The 23725-nt window shown below is 38.4% G+C and overlaps 2 protein-coding genes across 7 annotated transcripts; one reads left to right on the top strand and one right to left on the bottom strand.

The window, feature by feature from the left end:
* Positions 1 to 2749: 2749 nt before the first annotated feature.
* Positions 2750 to 14233, bottom strand: LOC307156489 (interferon-induced very large GTPase 1). The gene is made up of 6 exons (XM_079867882.1): positions 14168 to 14233; positions 13632 to 13684; positions 13370 to 13469; positions 8535 to 8792; positions 8167 to 8427; positions 2750 to 8049 (listed from the first exon to the last, which is right to left on the bottom strand). Exons 2-6 carry the CDS (start codon positions 13653 to 13655, stop codon positions 3362 to 3364), a joined length of 5331 nt encoding a protein of 1776 aa, XP_079724008.1. The 5' UTR covers positions 13656 to 13684; positions 14168 to 14233; the 3' UTR covers positions 2750 to 3361.
* A 247-nt stretch (positions 14234 to 14480) lies between these two features.
* On the top strand, positions 14481 to 22652 carry LOC307156491 (endonuclease domain-containing 1 protein-like). Of its 6 annotated transcripts, XM_079867885.1 has the most exons (5): positions 14494 to 15017; positions 17135 to 17300; positions 17473 to 17671; positions 19579 to 19826; positions 21374 to 22652. In XM_079867885.1, the coding sequence occupies exons 3-5, from the start codon at positions 17581 to 17583 to the stop codon at positions 21971 to 21973; spliced, it is 939 nt and encodes a 312-aa protein (XP_079724011.1). In that variant the 5' UTR covers positions 14494 to 15017; positions 17135 to 17300; positions 17473 to 17580; the 3' UTR covers positions 21974 to 22652. The 6 variants fall into 6 exon arrangements, with proteins under 6 accessions (XP_079724015.1, XP_079724011.1, XP_079724014.1 ...); XM_079867888.1 differs by lacking the exons at positions 17135 to 17300; positions 17473 to 17671 and having other exon boundaries at positions 14494 to 14772; positions 14916 to 15017; XM_079867884.1 differs by lacking the exon at positions 14494 to 15017 and having other exon boundaries at positions 16835 to 17300.
* The last annotated feature ends 1073 nt before the right edge of the window (positions 22653 to 23725 follow it).

Below are 23725 nucleotides of genomic sequence, written 5' to 3' on the forward strand. Positions count from 1 at the left end.
CCTCTCCCCTCTCCCCCTTCCCCTCTCCCCTCTCCCCCTTCCCCTCTCCCCCTCATATTCAGTTCAGTCGAGAAAGATGGAGAAACCGAGTGCACACCGGACTTGCTCTGTGGTTGATTGCCATAAAAAAACATGTAAATGTGTTTTATCTCCCAAAATCAGACGAAACTATCAGGGACCAGTGGATGAAATTCATTTTTAATGACGCTGTCCCAACAACCCTTTCAACTGGCGTATCGGTAGGTGTGTGCGCTAAACCTTGAATGTCTAAATAACAACGTGAAACAAGGCAAAAACAACATGATAGTAAACGTCTCATCTCAATAACCACTGTAAGCTGATAAAATAAGTAGACTACATCTCCGTTAATGTAATCGACATTAAATAAAAGGTAAACCTATGTGGGAGAAAATAGCAACAAACGTTTTAGCTCGTTACTGATGTTAAGGGATGTCTCAGTCAAAATGATTGTCTTTACCATTCAGAGACATCTTGATGTAGACGTATGTCACATGTCTGTCCTGTCTTGTGCTGCACTTGGGTGTTTGTTGTTTTGTGCCATGTGCTTGTGTCTATTGTCTAGCCCCTCCCATCTTGTTATCTGATTATTGGTTAATTTGTCCCACCTGTCTGTCTCGTTACCCTCCTTTGTTTCCGGACCACCGGAACACCTCCTCCGATCTGATCACCGTCTGACATGGTGCTCTCCTCCTCCAAAGTCCTTTGAGCACATCTGGAGAAATACTCAAATAGGGAAATGGAATTTCCCCTATCCTCCTCTGGAGAAAAAAATCTCGCTCCGCTGAATCCACATTAGGGCTGGTTCGTTCTGTCACGGAACACTAAACGAAAGACGAGGATTCAAGTGCAGAGGAGATTTAATAAACAAACACAGACGAAATACAAAAACTCAGAACTCAGGTATCCAACAGACAGGACCATCGAGGACAGGTAACTCAGACAACAAACCAGCACAAGACTACAATCACAAGGAGGCTAAATAGGGGAACAAACAAAGGAGGGTAACGAGACAGACAGGTGGGACAAATTAACCAATAATCAGATAACAAGATGGGAGGGGCTAGACAATAGACACGAGCACATGGCACAAAACAACAAACACCCAAGTGCAGCACAAGACAGGACAGACATGTGACAGACGTCCATCCAACAACTCTACATCTTCCCTTTCCAGCTCTGGTTCAGAGTCCGGCTCAAACATGTACGGTTGAATCCCGTAGGTCGCGGCCGGGTCGGGTTCATTCAGTTTGTAATGAATAATGATGCTGAAGTTACCTGCGTGTCAACCCCCCTCCTTCCTTCAACCAATCAACGCGCCCCTCATTTGCATTATTAAAATGAGCTTCCACGACAGCCAAAACATCGCATTGATCTCGCGAGACAATAATGCCTTCAGAAATAAGGGTAAAAGTAGGTCTGTGTTTATTTTTTTTCCACTTTTCTTTTTTAGAAGGGCCTGAAAGACTATAATACAGCAGTAGGTATCCAATGTAATACTAGGTTATGACTCCTTTAAGGACTATTCTATGCTGTTTTGTAGTATAAATAGTGTGAGTAGTGTGTGTCGCAGCTTTAATTACGTAGCGGAGGGGGAGGGGATATCAGACTTCCATGTTGAATGACAAAATAACTTTATATAGTTCATTCACTACACGGTTGAGTACACATTGTATATGTAGTATATAAGTGCATAATGTACAGTGCTTCATTTGTTGACCCAACTTCAGTGTTTTAAAAAAAACGGTTGAATGAAGACTCATAAACAGAGTCACTTGTCGCCACCTACTGGCGTAATGATGTAACCTGCAGAAAGAGTTCCTGAAAAATCTGACTTTATGTCATCACTTTTGGAACACTGCACTGCTCAGCCAATCAAGATTAGAATTAATTTAATCTTTATCTTTAATAAGATTGGTAAGTGATTCGCGGCCATGTCTACACCAAGCGGCAACCTTCCGGTCTCTCTCTTGAATCCAACACGGAAGAGACTTAAACTGCAATTCATCGACTGGCCACTAGAGACCGGCTGCAAAAGAGAGTCAATCCCATAGACCCCCATGTTAAAATGCCCAACTTTACAGCAGAAAAAAAAATGTTTACAGCCTGGTACAAAAAGTGGTTTGGGTCTATATATCTTATTTTGCCCTTCATGACAACTGTGAGGGGGGTGAAGTTTTTTATAACTCATCCATTTAAATTATATTAAGCATTAAACTTCTGCATAATTAAGGGCGTGGCCACTTGAGTGACAGGTGGATTGCCACGCCAGTGATCTTTGATGTCACTGCTAGCTGTTTGTCTGCTGTCTGTTAGCATCACGTGTGTGTGTGACGTGCAGCCAAGATGGCGACAGCCGGCTCCGCCCACTGGGCTTCAAAAATCTGAAATTTGACGTCACAGACACTACATCCATTTTTTTTTTAAAAATTTTTAGTCTATGGTTTACACTAAAATGCAGCGTAGGAAATAAAAAATAAAACACTAGCACCTCTGTCAATGGTTGTTAAGAAAGAGATGAGAATTGGGTACGTTTACATGACAACAATGTACTAAAACTGACGTCACTGTTTTCACAAATTCACATTTTTGTAGTTTACACGGATACAAAAACGATATCGTTTTCAAAAACTTGCACTTTCAAAACGGTTTTCTATAGTTTTGTACTGTATTGTGCATTAATCTGTCCCTGGATCGTAGGCTACATGTCTAAGACCAGGAATGTGTCTCCCTTGTCTACTTGTGATCCGATCGACCAAAACGCATCTTAATAGCAGGTGTAAACAGGGCCAAAGAGTAAATAAACCTACAGTTACTAAATCATTGTCATTTAAATTCAAGTTTATTTGTATGGCACTTTTCACAATACAAATTGTTTCAAAGCAACTTACAGAAAATGTCATTTAGGAGTAAAAACGTCCGGATCTTTCAACAATTAATCGTGTAGCTCTATAGGCTGCATTTGATAAAACACATTTGCTAAAATCACATTTGCATTTACATTTATTTATTTAGCAAGCACTTTATTCCAAAGCAGAGGTTTGTTTAACTGGTTACATTAAGTAGTAAACAACAGTACATTAATATCAATACCTACATATTTAAAACATTTTTTTTTTATTGTTTTAGAATTCTTCACATAAAAGTATTCATGCAGTATATTTTCTGTTGCAGACTGATCTCATGTTGCATAATCCCATTCCCAAGTGCAAGCAGTATTAATGGTTACTGGAAGTCAGCTGAAACCTTTTGCAAGTATAAAATGGTGTTATTCTATCACTAAGCAGTCGTGTGAGAGTGCTGCCAAAATGCTGAATCAATAATTGTAAAATGGGACAATTGTTTATTTGATGCTAAAAGACTCTTTTAAACTGTTCTCTGCTTGTTGCTTTGTGATAGATTTCCACATGATGGGTACATCAGCAGGGCGAGCATTGTACTCTTCAGCAAACTTAGTGTTGAACCGGGCCATCACATATTTCCAGTAATCTGAGGCCTGTATGCTAGCATCTGCTGGGATGTGCCAGTCAGGAAAGATTTCTCTGTATCTTTTGTAAGGATGAGCGATATAATTAGTCTGAAAACACTTAAACTCTGTTTCACTGTGGACATTTGTTGAGCAGATGTTAGCCACTAATTTTTCATTATTTTCATATCTGTATCGACCGAGTCCCTGTGGTCTGTGTACTGAAGCACAGTGTTCAGTGTGAGCTTCTCCACCAGCCTCACATGGAGCACTGCAAAATGGACACTGTTTCCCACATCCAAACACTCTCTTGAAGAGCTCATTCTGGGGTTTAATCTTGAGTTTGCAGAGTTTGCCCTGTATGTCGACTTTCTTCAGATGTTCCTTCAGTGTCTGTTCCATCTCCTCTACAGATTTGGTTAGCCAGTCAGCAAATGGCTCTTGAGATGCGTTGTTTAGGACCATCACTGTTTCTAGAGCATCTTTGGGAATTATTAGCTTTTGTTCAAGCTTCTTGCATATGCAATGTATGAATCCTTTGATACCATCTTCACATGTCTCATTCTGTGCCATTTTGACAGCTTCTAATATCTCCTTAATGATTCCTCTAAGGTGACCTTCCTCCAACTCAAACACTTCATGTCCGTTTGAAAACTGTTTGGTGATTTGATCTAATATCCAGCCCTTAACAAAACGCTCATATGAGCTGATGTATTTTACATACTGTTCAAACTTATCTTCATTCACAAGTTCCTTTAAGAGTGAGTACTGAAAAAATGCACGAGTGCTGAACTGAAATGCATTTTTACCCTGAAGCATTTTGTCAACGATGTCTGGACCCAAGGAGCTGTAGATGAATGTCTCAACTGCAGGCATCAAGCACAGTTTAGTGAATTCTTCTGCCTTTCTCTGGCACTGATCGCGATCATGAAACAGGTCCTTGAAATCATTGCGATATTTGTCTTTAAACTGATCAAGGCATCTGCGTGGGTCATTCTCCTTTATGAAACACTCATGCATGTGTTGAAATTCTCTTGCAGAAAACCCACAAATGTACAATTTCAGGGACAGTTCAAATTCCTCTGAAACCCTTGTATTCTTGTTGGACATTAATCTGTCATCAATTATGTGTAGGATCTCCTGGATGTAGGTGTCATGGTAATCTGAATGCTGTGAAGTTGTGTCCAGGACAAACTGAGAGCATGTCTGAATGATATTATCTGCTAAATTTTGTAGGTCCATTGCAGAGTTGTCATTGAACATACGTTTAATCCACCTTTTGCACCAGATTTCTTTAGTGATTTTGAACACTCCTGTTCCACAATTCACCAGGTTTTCTCTCATTAATTGCTCTGCAACATAACTGCCTTTCTGTTTCATGTTTTCTCGAAGTTGTCTGAAAACATAATCGAATATATTTTTTTTCTTCAGTCCAGTAAATGACAGCTCATTTATGGTGTCCTGCCATATTTGTTCAAAGAATCCATCAAGCTCTTTGTCAGTCGTTTGTGCATCACTCTTTGAGCGGTTGTTTTTGCGTAACTCCTCCAGTAGACCCAGCACTTTTTTCTCCATTGTGTCAGTGAATGTTTTCTTGATGTTGTCCAGATTATTCATTCCTCTCCTAATGTCCACCATTGTCCCAAGCTGCGTCAGCAAAGAGCTCTCAATTTCTCTCCTGAGACATTTTATGCTGCTCACAAAATCTTCTTTGTACTTTTCCACAAGGTAGACATGACCCTCTGTTTGTTCAAAGTATTTGGACAGATTTTCCATTGTGGTCTTTTCCAAGGTGTCAAGCTTTGTGACAGCTTCTTGTTTCAGTTTGCATAAAAGATCTTTCAGATCTGATTTGTCTGATTTCAGTTTGAATGTCTCGAAATTTGACACTCTGGTTTCAGCTTGAGTTGACCAAGAGTGCATATGCTTCTTGAAAGACCATTCCCATTTGTGGAATTCTGTGCACAGTCTCATGTATGCATCAGCCACCAAGCTGTTCCTGAAGCTAAATATGAAGTTTTCATATTTGACTGCATTCCATAAGCTTTTTGTCCACTCCAAAAATTCTGTTATGTTGTTTCCAGATGTTTTGTTTTTGCATTTTCCAATTACTTCCATCATGTTCTTTTTAAGGTCATAGACAGCCTCGGAGTAGCCAGCGTTCACTGGTGCCATTGGAGGATTTCCATGCCAGAGCCCAGGGATATACCAGTTGCAAGTCTCTGGATCATACTCAATCACATCACTGAACTTTTTATACTCCTCCTTGTTCTCCATTTTAGCTGCCGCTTCTGTCATCTCATTCAGCTGCTCCAGCAGAAGCTTTCGATCTCGCATGTTCTTGTCATGGGCTGATACATCTGCAACATTTTGGTGGACGAACAGACACTTGGGTTTTTTACCTATTTCCTTCATTCTGATGAAAGCATGGACTACAATCTGCAAAATGTCCTTCATCTCTGTGGAATTCTCCATTGCGATGTTGATGATTGTGATATCACTCAATCCAACAACAAGTGTGGCTAATTCATTGTCATGCTCATGACTATCATCTAGTTTTGCCAGTTCAGGTGATTTCAGACCTTCAGTGTCAATTATCACTAAATAATCACAGCCAAGTTCTTTCTTGATGTCCTCTTTGACTTTGATCAGCTGCATAAAAGCTCCTCTGGTGCATCTTCCACTGCTGACGGCAAACTGAACTCCAAACATGGTGTTCAGCAAGGTGGACTTCCCTGTGCTCTGGACTCCTAAAACTGTGACTACCAAGATTTTATTGTTGGGCTGCACCGAAGAGTTCAGATACAGAAGCACATCACTCACCCATCTGAGAGGAATATTTGATGCATCTCCATCAACCAGTTCCAGAGGAAAGCCATCCAACATCAGCTCAGCACATAGCCGAGGTAAGTGTAGCATTTGTTTACGGGATTCTACGTTTTCTGGAAGTGACACTGCGGCTTCATAGAGTTGGCCCATTTCACGCAGAAAGTGCTCTATTCCTAAAGAACTGTTAGAGATCTGTTGGTCAAGCTGTGCGATTTCCTCTTTGTTTTCTGAAAATTTCTGACACTTTTCTTTGTACTGCTCACGGAGGCTTGAGAGGCTTTTTCGCGAGAGATTGTCGAGGTTCATCCGCATCCACTTCAAGAAGTAAGGCCTCTCCTGGCTCGAACTTAGTGCACTAACAAAGCAGGACATTGCCTCTGAGATGTCATATTTACTTTGTTGTTTCCTGAGTTCAGTTTTTTTAATCTGGAGATCACTCTTGTATGTCTCTATGTTTTGATTACCAGCTTTCCGGAGTCTGCATTCCTCTTTTTCCAGTTTTGCTAAATCTTTCCAGATTTGACCTTGAAGGGGGAGCTGATCTTTCTTGAACTGCAGTGTTTCCTGTATATTTGTTGTTAAGACATGTGCATTATTTTTTGCTTTCTGGCAATCTTGAATGTCTTCATCAACTTGAATTCCGAGTTCATGTGCTATAGTGTCCATTTCCTCCAGACAAGCTTTTTTGCCATGATTATTAATTATGTGATTTACTACAGAATGCAGATTTTTGACAAAATTTGCATCGTTTTGATTGTTCTTCAGAATGATGTTGTTTTTCTTCAAACTCATTTCAGATGCGGTCCTTTTCAGCTGATCCACATTGAATGCTTTACTTTGCACATTGCCCACTAAAAAAAACTGTGCTTTAGCATGTTGGTTGGTAAGTAACTTGTAGTTTGTGTCCAGATTGTCAAAGAACACAAAAACTGCAGTGGAGGTCTGGCATAAGAAAGAGTACTGTGTTTCAAAGGTCCTGATGTCACCTCTCAAGTTTGCAACAGCCACAGGTTCAGGAAAAACATCAATGTTTTTGTTTCCACAAGGTAGATACCAACCCATCTCCACTAATCCATTTGATATCTTTCTTGGAACGTCTCCGCAGTCCATGTCATGATGTACAAAAGTGTCATGATATTGTTGGGGATTGCTGAGCAATTTGTTTAAGATCTGAGATTTAGAAATGCTGCAGACACCAAGTCTAACAAAGGACACTAGGGGGAACTCAGAGTGAACAATTCTGTCCTCCACAAAACCTTTTGAGTCTGACAAGGAATGAGGTCTAAATTTTTTCACAATATCTCTCATGGCCCAAAGCATGTACATGCACTGTTGTGTGTCACACTTTGGAAGAAGTAAAGGAACAGAGAACTGACACATTGACATTTTCGAGACCATTTCCTGTTGGAGGAAACCATCTGCACAAAGAAACAGGGCAGTCACTATATCTAAAGGGTTTACACTGCTATTCTGATCATTCAGAAAATCAAATGTGTCATTGTACAAATCTAAGCTTTGCAAATCCTCAATCTCATCTGATGAATATTTGACACTTCTTGCAGTCACATTCACCATCATCAGTTTCTTCAGGAACAGCCATGGCAAAGAGGACAGAGACTGGGCTGGCTCATCTGTCACTGACCTTTTGTCAATCTGTAGAATATCGCTGAGTGAGAGTTTGTTCGGGTAGTATTGCTCCAACCCCAAATCATGTAAAAGGCTCTGGATGTTTGTTTCTGTTGAAAAAGCAAGCATTTCATCAATTGTTTCTCCTCATTTCACAATTTAAAAAATGTATCAAATAAAATGAGGCATGTAAATGTTTGTTGTAAAGTTTGCTATATTATACTTACTGGTTTGAGCATATGTGACAGCTTCTTTGCTTCTGTTGCCATTTGGAAGAACTTTTGTAATGTGAAAAGAGTACTTCTTTCCAGGAATAAGGTCATAGAAAACCACAGTTCTTGATTCTTTTATCTCTTCCTGAATGATTTTTCCATTGTGGTTGCAAACAACATGAAACTTGTTCTCCTCACAGCCAGATGCATCCCAAATAAGACTAACTGCTGTTGTACCTACACTCTCAACCTTGAAATTTTCAGGTGGGACTGGCCCTGCAATTATGAAAACATTTATGTTGTTAATGCTTTTTTCAATTTCAAAGACACATTGTCATACAATTCTAGATTCATACTGCATGGATAGACAGAAAGATAATTACTGGTGCATGCAGTCACTTCAACTCCCACACTTCGTTTTTTATTGTCTGATACTGAAACAAGGGTGAAAGTGTATTCAGTTCCTGGACATAGATCTTCCACCTCTATGGCTGTGCCATTTTTGATAGTAGAGGTCTTTGTAGCGGTGATATCATAGTAGGTCAACTCAAATGTAGAAATATTGTCTGGGCTTTCCCAAGCAAGAGTAACAGAACTGGTCCCAATAAGCTGCACTACAATTCCACTTGGTGCAGGAACGTCTGTGGAAACAAGAAGCATACATTTTCAACTTCTGGAAAGAGTATTAAAAAGTACTCTCAGTAGTGATTGGTTTATCTGTATAAATATGCATTCACTAATGCTCAAACAGTTATCTCTGCATGTCAGATGACATGGGACATTTTTTCTTTTGTAATAATGTTTTATCACACAGCACAATGTCACAGATGTCGCAAGTTTTGAGGGAGCATGCAATTGGCATGCTGACTGCAGGAATGTCCACCAGAGCTGTTGCCCGTGAATTGAATGTTCATTTCTCTACCATAAGCCGTTTTCAAAGGCGTTTCAGAGAATTTGGCATTACATCCAACCAGTCTCACAACCGCAGACCATGTGTAACCACACCAGCCAACCACACCTCTGCTGGGTCGTCAAGGACCTGGGACTATTTGAAAATGTTGCGCCTTCTGAGCCGCGGTGAAGCATTCTGCAAAGCCGTCCACTGCCGAGCCGACAAGCCAAAGGTTGAGCTCAAGGTGGCGGACTGGCGTGTAAGCCCTGGCCGCCAGGGTTGATGTGGCCCTGCAGGGGTTAGAGAGATGGGCAGCTTGGTCGGGCATTTCAGCCGAGGGCCGCAGGTGGACAGAGGTGCGTAGTGACAGCCTCTTCCGGTGGGGTTCTCATACCCCCTCTTCTCCATGCCATCAACAGAGGTGAGGATGGACAAAACTGATGGGTGGACGTGAGCCAAATAGGGGGCACGCCATGACTTAGTCAGCTCATTGTGTACATCCGGGAGAACTGAGCCGGTCTCTAGCTCGTTGGCAGCACCCCGGCAGCAGGAATCAATAATTGAGGCGGCTGCATGAGGGCTTGACCGGAGCCGATCAGTCCAAACCCAGCTCCTCAATGGTCTTGGATAGGACTCGGATGAGCTCGGAGTCCAGTCCGGACTGGGAATCATCTGGCCTGCTCTGCAGCAGGGTGGCGGAATCCTCCACAGGGATTGACCACTCTCCCGTATCTGAAGCAGCCGGGGATAAGGCATCATCGCTGTTATCCTCCTCGGAACCACCGAACAAGACAATGCTGCTTGCACTGGAAGAGGGGCACTGATCTTTGCAGATGAAGAGCACCAGTGAATCCTCTTGCTGTGAGGCACGTGGGATCTAGGCCGACATGAGCTCACTCTGGCCCGCTTCCTTAGCCCAGACACTCCGCTGCTTCTTCCTTTTAGGCTTGTGAGAGGAAGGGGATGAGAACGGGGGAGCGTGAGGAGAGGAGTCGCTTCCCTTGAAGGCGATCCGCAAGTGCAGTGAAGAGAAACTCATGCTCTCACAATGCTCTCTCTGCCTCGGCACGACTAGACAGGCAATGCACTGCGAGTGCCACAATCGTGGCACAACCTTTTGAAACAAACGTTGCTGAAATTTGCTCTTTTAAAATGTGAGATCAGGGGAGAGGTGTCAGTCTCATTAGGGGGATGGGACGGTATGAAAATTTCATATCACGATAATAGTGACGAAAAATTATTGTGATTATCAATATTATCATGGTTTTGTTAAAATGAGATGAAAGTGTTCAAAAATAACTGGTGCTCACACTGAAAACATTTCAACAAGTTTTATATTTTAAAGTCAACAAACAACAAATAAAACAAGCAGCTCTATGCACTTTTTTAAGCAAGATTCTATTCTGTGGCATTTCCTTCCTTATAATGACCGTCGTCAATAGCAACGCATTAAAACACAGCGCACATCCATGTATCACAACGGACGCGCTCTCTCGTTTCATTCAAATACAACTTGCCGTCTTGCATCTCCGTTTTTGATTGTATTGAAAATTAAATCAGAGTTGATTTACTGTTTACAGAGTTTGATGATATTTTTGTGATCATCTTGTCTGGACGATTGTTTTGTACGCTGTACAAAAATAATTTATAAACAGGTAAGATTTAAAACATTAATCTCAATTCAATATGTCCCCGTAATTAAGTGATAAAAAAAATCGGTGTAATAAGTGTACAATGAATATACATTATTATCCCTTAAATGTCACTTAATAGTCTTGTTTGAACTTGTTTGTTCGTCTTTGGCTCATAGCCACTTGCTGCAAACTTTTCTTCGCGGAAGCTTCACGTTTATTTCAAGTGAGTGAGATAAAATATTTTAACTCAAAACAACATTTTGTGCCCAATTATTTCCCAGACATAGTTTTGGTATTGAGGTCAAAGTTAACTTGCCTTGCGTTCGCTATATACAGTGGGTGATGGTCACACAAGACAACTCGGCAGATTTGAAGTGTTTCCCCCTATTATTGCAGTGACTTTTTTTGTGCATGTTCTGCAGACAGGGTGACCATCCTTGATTAAGTTTCCCTCAGGACTAGCTTCCCTCAAAAGCTAAAATATGACCACACCTCAGATTTGGTCCACGGTCACTGCCTTCCATCATTCCTTCTCGAATAAAAAAACAACAACAAACAACGCTGCGGCTGCGTCAGACTGTTGCTGGCTGGATAGGATTTACAGTGAGTTAATAAAATCGCGATAACACGGTTTTAATGATAATGAAATTAATAACCGTCAGTACATTTTATCGTGGTTTATAGTGAAACCAGTAATCCTCCCATCCCTACATGCGTGTAGGTTACGTGCGTCTCAGAGTTCAAATGCTGCTCCATGTGAACTGTTATCACTTACATTTGTGAAGCGCGTCTCAAACTCTCAAATCTCTGCAAGCTGTGAGTTTGGGTTACTTATAAAGTTCATCTGGGAATGCAATGTGCGCCATCAGATTTGTTTATAAACCTATGCCAACACAGGGGAATATATCATTATGTTTATAAATATGTGCACTGTTCATCACGATTTCAAAATAAAAGTTTAAACTGTCTGAGTTTTGATGTCCACATATTCTTTTTCAAGAAATTACAGTGGTTGTAGCATTTTTATCATAAAGAAACGGGCAAATATTAAATTACATGTCGTTTGGCCAAAATTAAACATGGATTTGATCTGCTGTAAAGTGCAATAACACCAGGCTGCTGGCGCCCTCTGCGGGCATTTGTTATAATACATAATGTCTTATTTATATTGTGTATATTTTGTATTTTGACAGTGATGTTCTATGAAACCATATGACTACTTGCTTTTGATTCTTTATTTGAAGTATATATTACTATAAGTATATAATATCATTTGCTCGTTTTTATGTATTTTAAGTCATTTTAAAGGCTTATGTCTTTGCTTACGTCTATTTTTATTACCACACAAAAAAAAAATCTGATTACTTGATTAATCATCAAAATAATCTACATATTACACGATTACCAAAATTATTGTTATTGACAGCCCTGCTAGAAAGTCTCGCGAGCATTTTATTTTGCATATTCTGACAACAAGCGTCTTGTTAAACTTCACATACTTCAATGAATGAGCATCTGTGGGCACATGCACGCCAAACTAAAATCCACATTTTGCTAAAATATTGTTTGTTAGATATTAAGATTTAAAAATATACATGTAACAGAAGTAATCATATTTATGAGAGCAGGAACAGTAAAGGCACTATTGTTGGTATAGCCCATTAATGTGATATAAATACTGTGTTCAGAAGAGTGGATATGTGTGTTCCTCATACCTCATACAAGTTAACATTTTTTGCTTTTTTTTGTTTGTTTGTTTGTTTATTATCATTTTTTATTTAATCGTTTTAATTTCTGCTTTAAAATAGTAAGCAACCAGTTAGATTTAGAATGTAATGTATGTATTTTAACCCTTTTTTGCTAATGATGTATAGCATAGCCTACATATTCACTATATTTGTTTTCAAAGGCTTTACATTATACGTTGTTTGGAGGACAGCATTGGGCAGGATGTGAAATAACATTGTTTAAAATAATGGATTAAAATTTAATTATTAATTAAAAAAAAATCATTTTAATGTATAATCATTTTTAAAAATTTCCATCCGATTAATCAACTAATCGAAAAAAATGTATCTACAGATTAGTTAGTTGCTGCCCTTCTCCAACTCCATGCCATCCGCGATCTGACACAATGTCGAGTGAACCGTTATTGAAAGGGAACAGGATCGTTTTGATTCAGTCAGAAAATATTAAAAAAACTGTATCAACTTCTTGACATTGGCAATAAATCCACATTTAAAACAAACTATAGACCTTATTCAGAGCATTGCCATGACGTGTATGAAAGCGAGGCTGTGAGGGATAGACTAACCATGTTTCCAGTAGCATCGGCTGTAAAAAGCTGTATAAAGCTCCTAGATCACTTATCATTTTCCACAGCTCATTTTTCCTGGAGTTTTTTTGTCTACTGAAAGTTCCTGGAAAGATATGTTTGCAGTTTTTCGTCAGCAGAACAATTTAAAAAACAACAGTTTTTACTGCTATTGAAATAACAGTACAACCCACTGAAGAGATGTAGGCCTATGTCTATAACTCACAGCCTCGCTTTCATTCCCGTTAAAAATCAAAGTTGGCGCTGCTGCTGTGGATAAGGTCTGTTGTAATGATAAAAGCCATTCATATGCCATTCAAATTGTGGCCAACATTCCAAAATCATTATTGTGCACAAAGATACATATAAGTGTATTACCTTGTTGTAACTTGGAAACATCTTCCTTGTGAAATGACTCAACAGCACATGCTTCTGTTTGTTGTTTGTCTTCAAGGTGTTCACAAGCGTCTTCAAATTCCTTGATTTTGAAAGTTTTTCAAGAATTAGTGGCATGCAAACTCAGGTCTGTCAAGACTAAATTTGACTAAATAAAATGCTAATTGTCTGCAGCTCTCTATGTCTAAGTCACGTTATTTGCAAATAAATATGCCTTATGAAAGAAAGAAAAAGTGGTGCTTACTTCATCCTCACTGGGGCAGTCCATTTTTATTGCGAGAGACTCCTATAAGAAATCTGATGCAGATTTAATTAAATAGTAAGCCATAAATATGATTATAGGGTGATTAAAATGGTGGCTTCATTTCAAAATTACATCAAATAATCTCACACTGTATTTTGGATTTAAAGCTTTCTTAATGATTTGGTAAATTTCTATTTGCAAACAATTTTACTTCTATAATGTTACGTAGCCATGTGAAATTTACAACCAGAAATTGACTGAATCACGAAAAAATGTTGTGTAATAAACACAACCACAAAAATAATTTCTTAAACGACAAATATAACTTAACCACCATGGATAAATCAGTTGCCTACCTATCAAACAGTTTGAACTAAGCTGGTAAGTTAACGAAGATATAATAGCTTTAAAACAGACCGCTATCCTTGCACTCGCATTAATTATCATTACCAGATTAAACAATTTTTGGTTGTAACAAATAACACTATAGGCAAATAAAGACGGTGATTCGGCAAATCTTATCGATTATTACTTACAACTTATCCACTTATCAAGTGGAAGAAAACCTCTGAAAGTCGTAACTCCAGATCTTCTTTTGACGGGGCGGGAACTCTAACCCAATTTATACCCTAAAAAAGAAAGTGAGTGACTCACCAGACCAGACTAAACCATTTAGGCAACTAGTCTATTTTGCAATAGCGTTTATACCCTGTTAGTTTAAGCGCTTTAAGAATACTTACGTTTGCTTACAATTTAATGTTCTCCTAATAACCTAAGGTTTTACGCCTTAAATTTGTGCAAAAAAAGCAACCACAACACATTTTCTGTGGTTTGGTCCTAACACAAAATGAAACTGTGAATTACCGCTAAAACGAAACTTAAACGAGAAGGACTATGTGGCATTTCTTGGTAAATCCCGAATAGGACTGTGCAACGGGAACGACAAATACCTTTTTATTTATGTGGGAGGAGACTGGCCAGCAATCAGTTTCAGGTGCAGGTGGAGGTGGCTAAGTCATATGATCAAGACCTAGCATAATGGTTGCAGCAACAGCTTGTGGTTTCCGCAGTTCTGGCGTTTGTTTGATGTTGTGCTCGACGCAGCCTCTGTACCCTTTCATATAGGCTGATTATTTAAGAGGTTTTAATTCTCTTAAATAATTAATTTTATTTTAATTCAAAAGAAATAATTTTGATATTGATTTATTAATGTGAATATTAAATATTGTTTGTCATTTGCTTCTTGTTTCTGTGATACTGCTCTCCTCTTTTTGTGTGTTACAGTGCTCAGTGACTTTGTAGGGTCTAGGCCTGCATCGACATTAAACCTCCTTCGGTGGAGGTGATTTGGGTGGTGTGGCACTGCTGTGTGGTGTGTACTAGAAGGTTGGCACTGAAATTGTGATTTAAAGGTTACTTCCTAATTGCGGAGTATGCTGTGGGTTTTCATAGATACATATATAGCCTACAGCCTACATATATATATATATACATATATTCACATACATATATTGTGATCTGTGGGGGCTTCTCCTGCCTTAAATAAGGAGGTGGCGTAGTCCGCTTATATTTCCTACACTACATTTATATTATTTTTTATTTATTTTTTATTAGATGTAGGCTACTGAGTAGGCTATAAGAGCGTAGAAAATGTAATAAAGTTTAAAAATACCATGTGTGTAGTCATAAATATACATGGATGGAGGGCAAAACATCCATAGAACTGTCAATTGTTCATCTGTTTTAAACTAAATATTTATTTTTATTTCATAGACATACTCTGATCGCCATTTCCTTGATGAACTGAATTTGTGATCGAGCATTCATTCATTCATTCATTCATCATTCATTCTGTTTTGCAAAACCTCCCAGTGCCATATTGGCTCGTTTCCACAGAGCGGTATGGTAGGGAACGGTACGCATTTATTTGCGTTTCCACTATCAAAAGTTGTGAATGGTACCAAAATGCCGAAGCGTACCATACATGGATTTCTCGGCGACGTCATCACTGCTTGCGCACGCATCCAGGAGGCAGAAAGACCCGCGGTCTTCGTACTGGAGTAAAGGGTTTAGGCTAGTAGCATACAGTGGTGGTGTTGTCGCTAAGTCAAAATACCAAGGAGTTGTTGCGTAATTTATTTACATGCAGGCCTATCTGTTGTGTTTTATCTGCTCATTTAAATTATGTTGCAAGTAATTCCAAATCTAGGCAAATGGAAGAGTGGGACAGAAGGAGGAAGTTGTATGTTATATTCTTTCTATTCATAATTTGACGAGCTGCACATGACCACATAGCACGTAGTTGTATGCATCAAGGGATTTGTACGCTCTAATCATTTCTCTTTTATACACACTTGCTTGAATAAGATAATTATGGCTATATATCAGGCCATACAATTGCTGGCCACTTCTTGTCATCCACAATCCAAAGATCGTCATGTATTGCGTAGGGATCCGGCAAGATCTCACCATTGCTGAGAGTAAGTTTTATTTATTATTTTTGCCGCGTAGTTTTTCACCTAACAGCGCTTCGTCAGAAGTACAAATACAACAGCCGTTTTTTAAATCCTATCCAATGGTTGAAAGGAAAGGAGTAAACACGGTCACTAGTAGGTTGTGACGGCTGTCAATCAAAATGTGGAGCGGTGATTCGTTCCATGTGTTTCCTGTCAGAAAACAAATAGATAAGTTGGTCAATTTAAATTTAACAGAATTTATCAACTTGTTGCCTGCTGTGGTTGTTTTAATTCACATCCTTTCTAAAAAATTTAATATGTTCTTAATATATAAGACTGTCAATGATCTAATTTCATGTTTTATATTTTATTTGTTCATTGTTTATTTTGTTGGGTTTTAGTTGGAGTTGGTCAGAACTGTTTAAAAACATTATAATAATAATAATAAATTATTATATATATATATATATATATATATATATATATATATATATATATATATATATATATTATATAATTTATTATATATATATATATATATGCGCATGATGCCTGCTGCCTTTGGACTTAGTGATGTTGAATTTAAATGACATGTAAAATTAAGACATGTTATGTTACATAGTGATGTAATGGTGTTTTCTGGAAGGAAAGGAACTAAAGAACAAAGAATTTTTATCAGCTGAAAGGCAGAATACAAATGTTTTTATTAAACTAGATAAACATTATAAATATAACAGTTTCAGGTTATGTTTTGGTGTTGGTAACATGTCCCACATTGTCCCACACAAACTTATAATCGTCCCACATTTGGTTTGTTTGATGGTGGTCACCCTAATTACATTACTAACTTAGTCTAACATGATAATTCATACATACATCACAGTATGTCCGGATTTTGATTCGTAAACAGTTGGACGTTTTACATAATGTTATATTAATATGAAACACAAACAAACAGATCCAACTCTGAAATTGCAGTTTATTATTGAGTCAACAAGAAATTACAAACAATGCGAAATCTACGTTAATTACAATGTTCTTTTACAGAACTCGGCATAACAGCTAGCGGTTTTCTGCCTCCTGGATGCGCGCGCATCCGGTATTGTTTGTATACAAGAAACCCGTGCAGTGGTACGGTACTAAAAGGTGGAGCTAGACTCACTGCAGGACGTTGATTGGTTGACAGAGAATCGTCACTTGCGCGTGCTACAAGGTGAATGACAACATGAAGCGCCATTTTTTAATATACAGTTTAATATAATACTACTGTTACTGTGTCACGAAATGTAATTTTAAGAGTTTTTCAGGTGAGAATGTAGTTGTTTAAAGCTCAAATCTGTGGTTTATTTATAAAGATTTTTTTTTTTTTTTTTCCCGGTTGTGAGATCCATGCGATCAGCGGGCGCTCGGCGCTCATGTTTCCCGGCTGGATGAGCCTTTCCTCGGCTAGTTCTTCTGACGTTCGCCGCTGACTCCGACGGTTGTGGTTAAACATGAGATATAATTCGTCTTGTGTAGACCTAACGGGCGATCTTTGGTCTCGTGAATATATAATTCATTCCGTGTCAATCGTTTTGGCTGAGGGTAAGTTTAGTTTCATATTATAGGCTATTTGTATTTAACTTTACTGTTGAAATGTTAGACTAGAGCGCTGCATTTGGATATTTGACTAATTGTTTGCTTTATTTCTTATTGTATAGCTTCTTGTACCTTTTACTTAAACTTTTATATTGGCTATTATTGATAAAACTGAAATTATACAAAAATAAATATGGTTTCTTGTCATTTTTTTATTACAAGATTATCACTGGTGTTTATTGCAACATTTGTACAAATGCATATATTGCCTGGAATATGTTTAATTTTTTTTTTTTTAAACGAAAAGAGGTAACGTTAGGGTTGTGTTTTAACTTTCGTTTTGTTATAAATAGAATAAAGTATAACGTGCAGTGAATAATCAATATGCGTTCCGCATGAACCACATTTGTGTCCCTATAATGTTAAATTTATCTAAATGAAAACGAAAAGAGGCAGAGTGGTGTTTAATAACATATTTAGTTTTATTGTTGCTTAAAATGTACATACAGAGTAACAGAGATAACCGGAGTAGCAGAGCGAGCTGAGTGACGCTTTTAAGAACGCGCTGTACCATTTGCATGTAGGTGTCGCACATGGCAAGTACAAACTTTGCGTACTTGATATTGAGAAAAGCCTAATGTCGGCGCTTGTCTTCTTGTGACAAACATGTCGAGGAGCAAGAACAAGATCTGCTGTATGTCATCCATTGTAGTTTACTATGTTCTTCTTCGCGCGAAAATGACGTCGATCGAAACACCACGCCTATCAAGGCTAGCGTTTCCACTGCCAACAGTACCCTTAAAGGGTTAGTTCACCCAAAAATGAAAATTCTGTCAGTAATTACTCACCCTCATGTTGTTCCAACCCCGTAAGACCTTCGTTCATCTTCGGAACATAAATTAAGATATTTTTGATTAAATCTGAGAGTTGTCTAACTCCTCCATAGGCTGCTAGGTGACCGAAACTTGCTGGCCCAGAAAAGTTATTAAAGAGATCGTTAATATAGTCCAAGTGACTCCAGTGGCTCAATCTTAAGTATATCAAACGACGAGAATACTTTTTGTGCGCAAAAACAAACAAAAATAACGACTTTATTCCACTATTCATTTCCTTCTCTCTGGGCCTCTAGTTGGTTCACGTAGTGTTTTTGCGCAGCGCGTCTGTGTTACACGTCACCACGTAGGCTCACTATTGGCCGAAGCTGGTCATGTGTGCAACACAGACGCGCTGCGCAAAAACACTACGAGGCCCAGAGAGAAGGAAATGAATAGTGGAATAAAGTCGTTATTTTTGTTTGTTTTTGCGCACAAAAAGTATTCTCGTCGTTTGATATACTTAAGATTGAGCCACTGGAGTCACTTGGACTATATTAACGATCTCTTTAATAACTTTTCTGGGCCAGCAAGTTTCGGTCACCTAGCAGCCTATGGAGGAGTTAGACAACTCTCAGATTTAATCAGAAATATCTTAATTTGTGTTCCGAAGATGAACGAAGGTCTTACGCGGTTGGAACAACATGAGGGTAAGTAATTACTGACAAAATTTTCATTTTTGGGTGAACTAACCCTTTAAGTAAGGGTACTGTTGGCAGTGGAAACGCTAGCCAGATCATGGCTAACAGACCCGAACCGTACCGTACTGTACCGTACCGTACTGCTCAGTGGAAACGAGCCAATATTGATCAAATACGCCTGCACATATGCAGGCTAAGAGAGGTGATGCTTTGCATATGGTGACTTTCACTCTTCCATGTTATCAGTCTGGCTTGGAACACCATGGAAGAACAGATGGTTCGGCGTGTCTTTGCCTTTAAAAAACTGGAAATTTTGTTATAGACACTGATAACTTCTCAACTTCTCAATCTCTGATGGCTCTTTGTAAGGGTTTTATCTTCAGACTTCTTCTCTTGACAGGTTTGCGTCTGGCAGGCGGCACAGTCTCTGACAGCTTTAAGGAGTGCAGTCAGTTCTTCTATATGCACACAGCACCCACAGGTATCCGAGGGGGGAATCTGAGGAGGATATGCCAACGCTACGGAGATAAACTACGTTATGCCACTCTGTACGACAGCAGTCGCCGGCTGGCTCTTTATTCAGCATACACCTTTAAAAAGTCAGATGGACAGAGGAGGATGGACACACCCTGGATGTATGAACCACAGGTAGCCTATAGCAGATACCCTTAGTTTTATCTCATTACTCTTTATTAAAAAAATAAATTATTAATTGACCATATGCACTGTTACTTCCTGGTTTTCGATAAACCAGCTTGGGCATTTCCAGTGACCAGTTAGCTGTCATTCTTGCTGTACATCGACACAAAACCATCAATGGTTGACTTTTTAATGTTGTATTTATATTTTAATGCAGTTATCACACTTATAACTTGTCAATAAACCAGTTTTATTAATTGCAATAAAGACAAAGCAAATGGGAACGTTGGAATAAGAAACACGGTGTCTGTAATTGGACACATGATGCATGCAACATTTTTCCAGCACGTCAAATGTTGTTTTTAATGTGATGACCAAAAACATTATTTGTTCACTCTTCTGAGATTATCCCCATTTGTAAAACCGAACATTTCAAGATGTAGGAAATACAACATTTGATAGAAAACAGTTTTATTTAAAAATAAAAAAGACATTAATTACCAATATAACCAGTAGATGGCAGCAGAGAGGCATTTTATTTTTATTTTTGCTCATAATTATTAGCAATTTCCTGTAATATTTTTTCCTTTTGAATAAATATTAAATATAATAAAATCCCTAGGTTTATAAATACATTTTGTCAAGGTGAAGTATGAGGTAAGCTACTTACGAAGTCTCATGAAAAACAATAACTTTTCTTCAAAATGCAAATGAATTAAAGAGAGCAACGCGCACACCCTTTATAATCACAGAAGCTGTCAGTCAGTGCAGCGCATTTCACCGGAAGTTTTCCAGCTGGCTTATATTATTGCGGACGTTGTAAAAAATGGTCAAACGTTCACATTAAAATGCACAAATTCACGTCATTTCATATTTACATGCAATCCAGGGATGCCTGCATCCTTTTTGAGGTCTGAACCTCTTTGACCTGACATATTTACTTGAAGCACCCCCTGAAATTTTAAGTCAATAAGTTAGGTCAATAATAAAATTATGTTAATACAAATAAATAATATATGTATATACATTTCATGGTTCTCTGATGTCGATTAATGGTCACATGACATGCAGGTAAACAAATAAAATATTTATCTTTTTTATAATTTTTAGTAAGTGTTTTATTTTGATTTGTCTCTATTTTAAAATAATTTACTTTAATTTGAAAATTTTATGATTTAATAACTTTCTAGCTTTTCATTAAACTCATGAACCCCTGTCAGGAAAACCATGACGTAATAATGTACTTCATGTTATTGATAACAAAGAATGGAATATCTTTCTCTTTGTATTTATATATCAATACGGTACAAGATTATCCTATTCAAATCAATTTGATAAACGAGTTAGGTCAAAAGTAATCTAAAAGCAATCAAAAATGTAATGTGTAATGTAATGGATTACGTTATGTAATTTGGAATCAGTAACCGACTATAATTTGTACGTAATCTACTCTGCACTGCTCATAACATAAAACCAAATTATACTGTTTAAATATTCTGATATTCTGTCAATATGGGTTTCTGATTTCTGATTTCTTGTTCTTTTGCCTTCCATAGCTGGTTTCTGCGGATGAAAGCGGGAACATGAGAGTCTTGCCCTCTAGTGGTGAAACGGATCAACTGCTTGAGGAGAGCCAGGCAGTGCTGGCAGACTATGTTGATGCAGTGGAGTTTGTGCGAGGCTCACTCAACCCTGACCAGCACCAGGCCGACAACCAAGACAAAGCAGCCACCTATACACTCACAAATGTGGTTCCTCAGATCACAGACTTTTTGGAGGGCCCATGGGCCACATATATTGATATGGTGCGGCGCCGCCTGAATAACTTCTGCCGTGGGACGGCCTATGTGGTGACCGGGGTGACTGTGTCGGGGGTGACCATCCGAAGAGAAAGTGAGGAACGCATGGCTGTCCCGAAGCACTTGTGGTCGGCTTATTGCTGCCCACGCTTTGATCGAAACTCCCCTTATGAAGTACGGTACATGTTTCCTACTTACGCAGCACATGCTTTGAATGAGATAGTGGGACACAGTGTTACAGAAGTGCCTTTGAAGGCTTTAGAGACCTTTCTGAAAAGTCAGACTGACATGGACAAAAGCGTGAGCATCTTTTTCAAGGACTGCGTCTCAGAAAATACGCATACCAATGGGAAGTGAATGAAAGCGAATTTGTGAACTCTGGATTTGTGTGTGCATCTGTGCATGTAGTAAATGCAAGAACCAGGCAAGATAATTATATAAATAAACTAATAAAGAAAAAGTAAGTATTAAGAAAAATGTCTAGTAATTGTGGCTTACAGGCAGTTCTGCTATGAGTGCTGAGCAAAGACAGATAAAGGTTTAATAACTGAAACCTATGTGCTCTTACCATGTGCTGTAATATTTTGGACTATCATATAGATATAATTTTAAATAAAATAAAAGTCAGCCAGTACAAACCCAGAACATTGTCATAATTTCCACTAATGTTCTTTAAAAGTTATGTAAATGTTTGGACAAAAAGTTTTAAAATAATGTTTATGGAACATAACATTCTTATAATGTTATCAATAGTTAATATACGTTCTCATAATGTTGAGAAAACGTTCTTAGAATATCGTTCTCGGAACATCCTTATAATGTTATTTTTATTTTCTGAATGTTTTCATAATGTTATCATAAAACGTTCTGAGAACGTTCATACTTTGTTTGTAATTTGTAATTTGTAAATGAATGTTCTCGTAATGTAGAGAGAAAACCTTTGAAGGGGGTGGAGTGGAATCCACTGCTGCTTCAATGTATATGTAATGAGCGTTTATAATCAAGGTATTAATAAATATTTTTCCTTCTAAATATCAAATGAGTTGAATGACTTCTCTGGAGATTTTACTTTGTTATAGAAGTTACCAGTGTGATTACTGAAATGTTCTTTTCATGTATTCTCTAATGTCAGTATTTAATATATGAATGCAGTAACAGTGCTCGCTTATTTAGCCCAGCTTCCAGAAATGAAATAGGGAAATGTTTGTGTTTGAGAAAGGTCTTTAACGTGTTAAAACACATAGGGGTCATTGAAGCCAATAGTTTAAGGAACCATTTCTTTGTTAAAGCCTTACTTAGACTTGAGAAATAACGCATTATCTTGATGTTTTGAGACGAAACTCCTGTTTATAGTTAGAGCCTGGCCAAATCCAACCTTGGAAAAGATGTGTGTCGGGTGTGTGTGTGTTAGTCTTCTTGCTTACAGGTTAAGGAACCACTGGCATTGTTGGAGATTGAGTGAGTTGTTGTTCGGGACATGCTGCCGCCCAGCAACCCAAATCTGTGACCTGGAAGGTCACGACATGCCTAACTTCAGGGTCCGAGTGTCAGCCGCATAATCTATGGAGATATGCTTCTGTCTATCTGTATATGTGTGGAAAACTATTATGCTTTTCAATTTCTTAGCCAATCAGAATCCTTCAACCTGAAGCAATGACGTAGCTTAGACCTTGGTGTAGGGTATAACTGCTGTGATCTTTGTAACTGTAAGCGGGGCGGCCTACGAACTCCTGTGTGAGTCTTGAAGCTGAACTTCTGCTGATGAAACTGCAAACTATCTTCAGTAAAACTTTTCTTTAATTTATTATAATTCTGACTCCGGGTCTTCTTTCAAACATCTGGTCCTTGGGTCCTAAACTGTTAACCCCTTACACCTTCATATGTCCTTACAATGCTATTTTTACTTTGATGAACATTGTCATAACATTGAGAGAATGTTCAGAAAACATTCAGAAATAACGTTTTCATAACATTCTCAATATGATAGAATGTAATGTTCCTCTAACGTTCACATAAACCAAGAAAAAAACATTCTTGAAGGTGCATTAAGTGATTTTGATAAATGCTGTTGAAAGTGGATCGGACTGAGCACCAAAACACACTTGTAGC

Source organism: Squalius cephalus (genome assembly GCF_949319135.1).
Source record: "Squalius cephalus genome assembly, chromosome: 3".
In the NCBI taxonomy this organism is placed as follows: Eukaryota; Metazoa; Chordata; class Actinopteri; order Cypriniformes; family Leuciscidae; genus Squalius; species Squalius cephalus.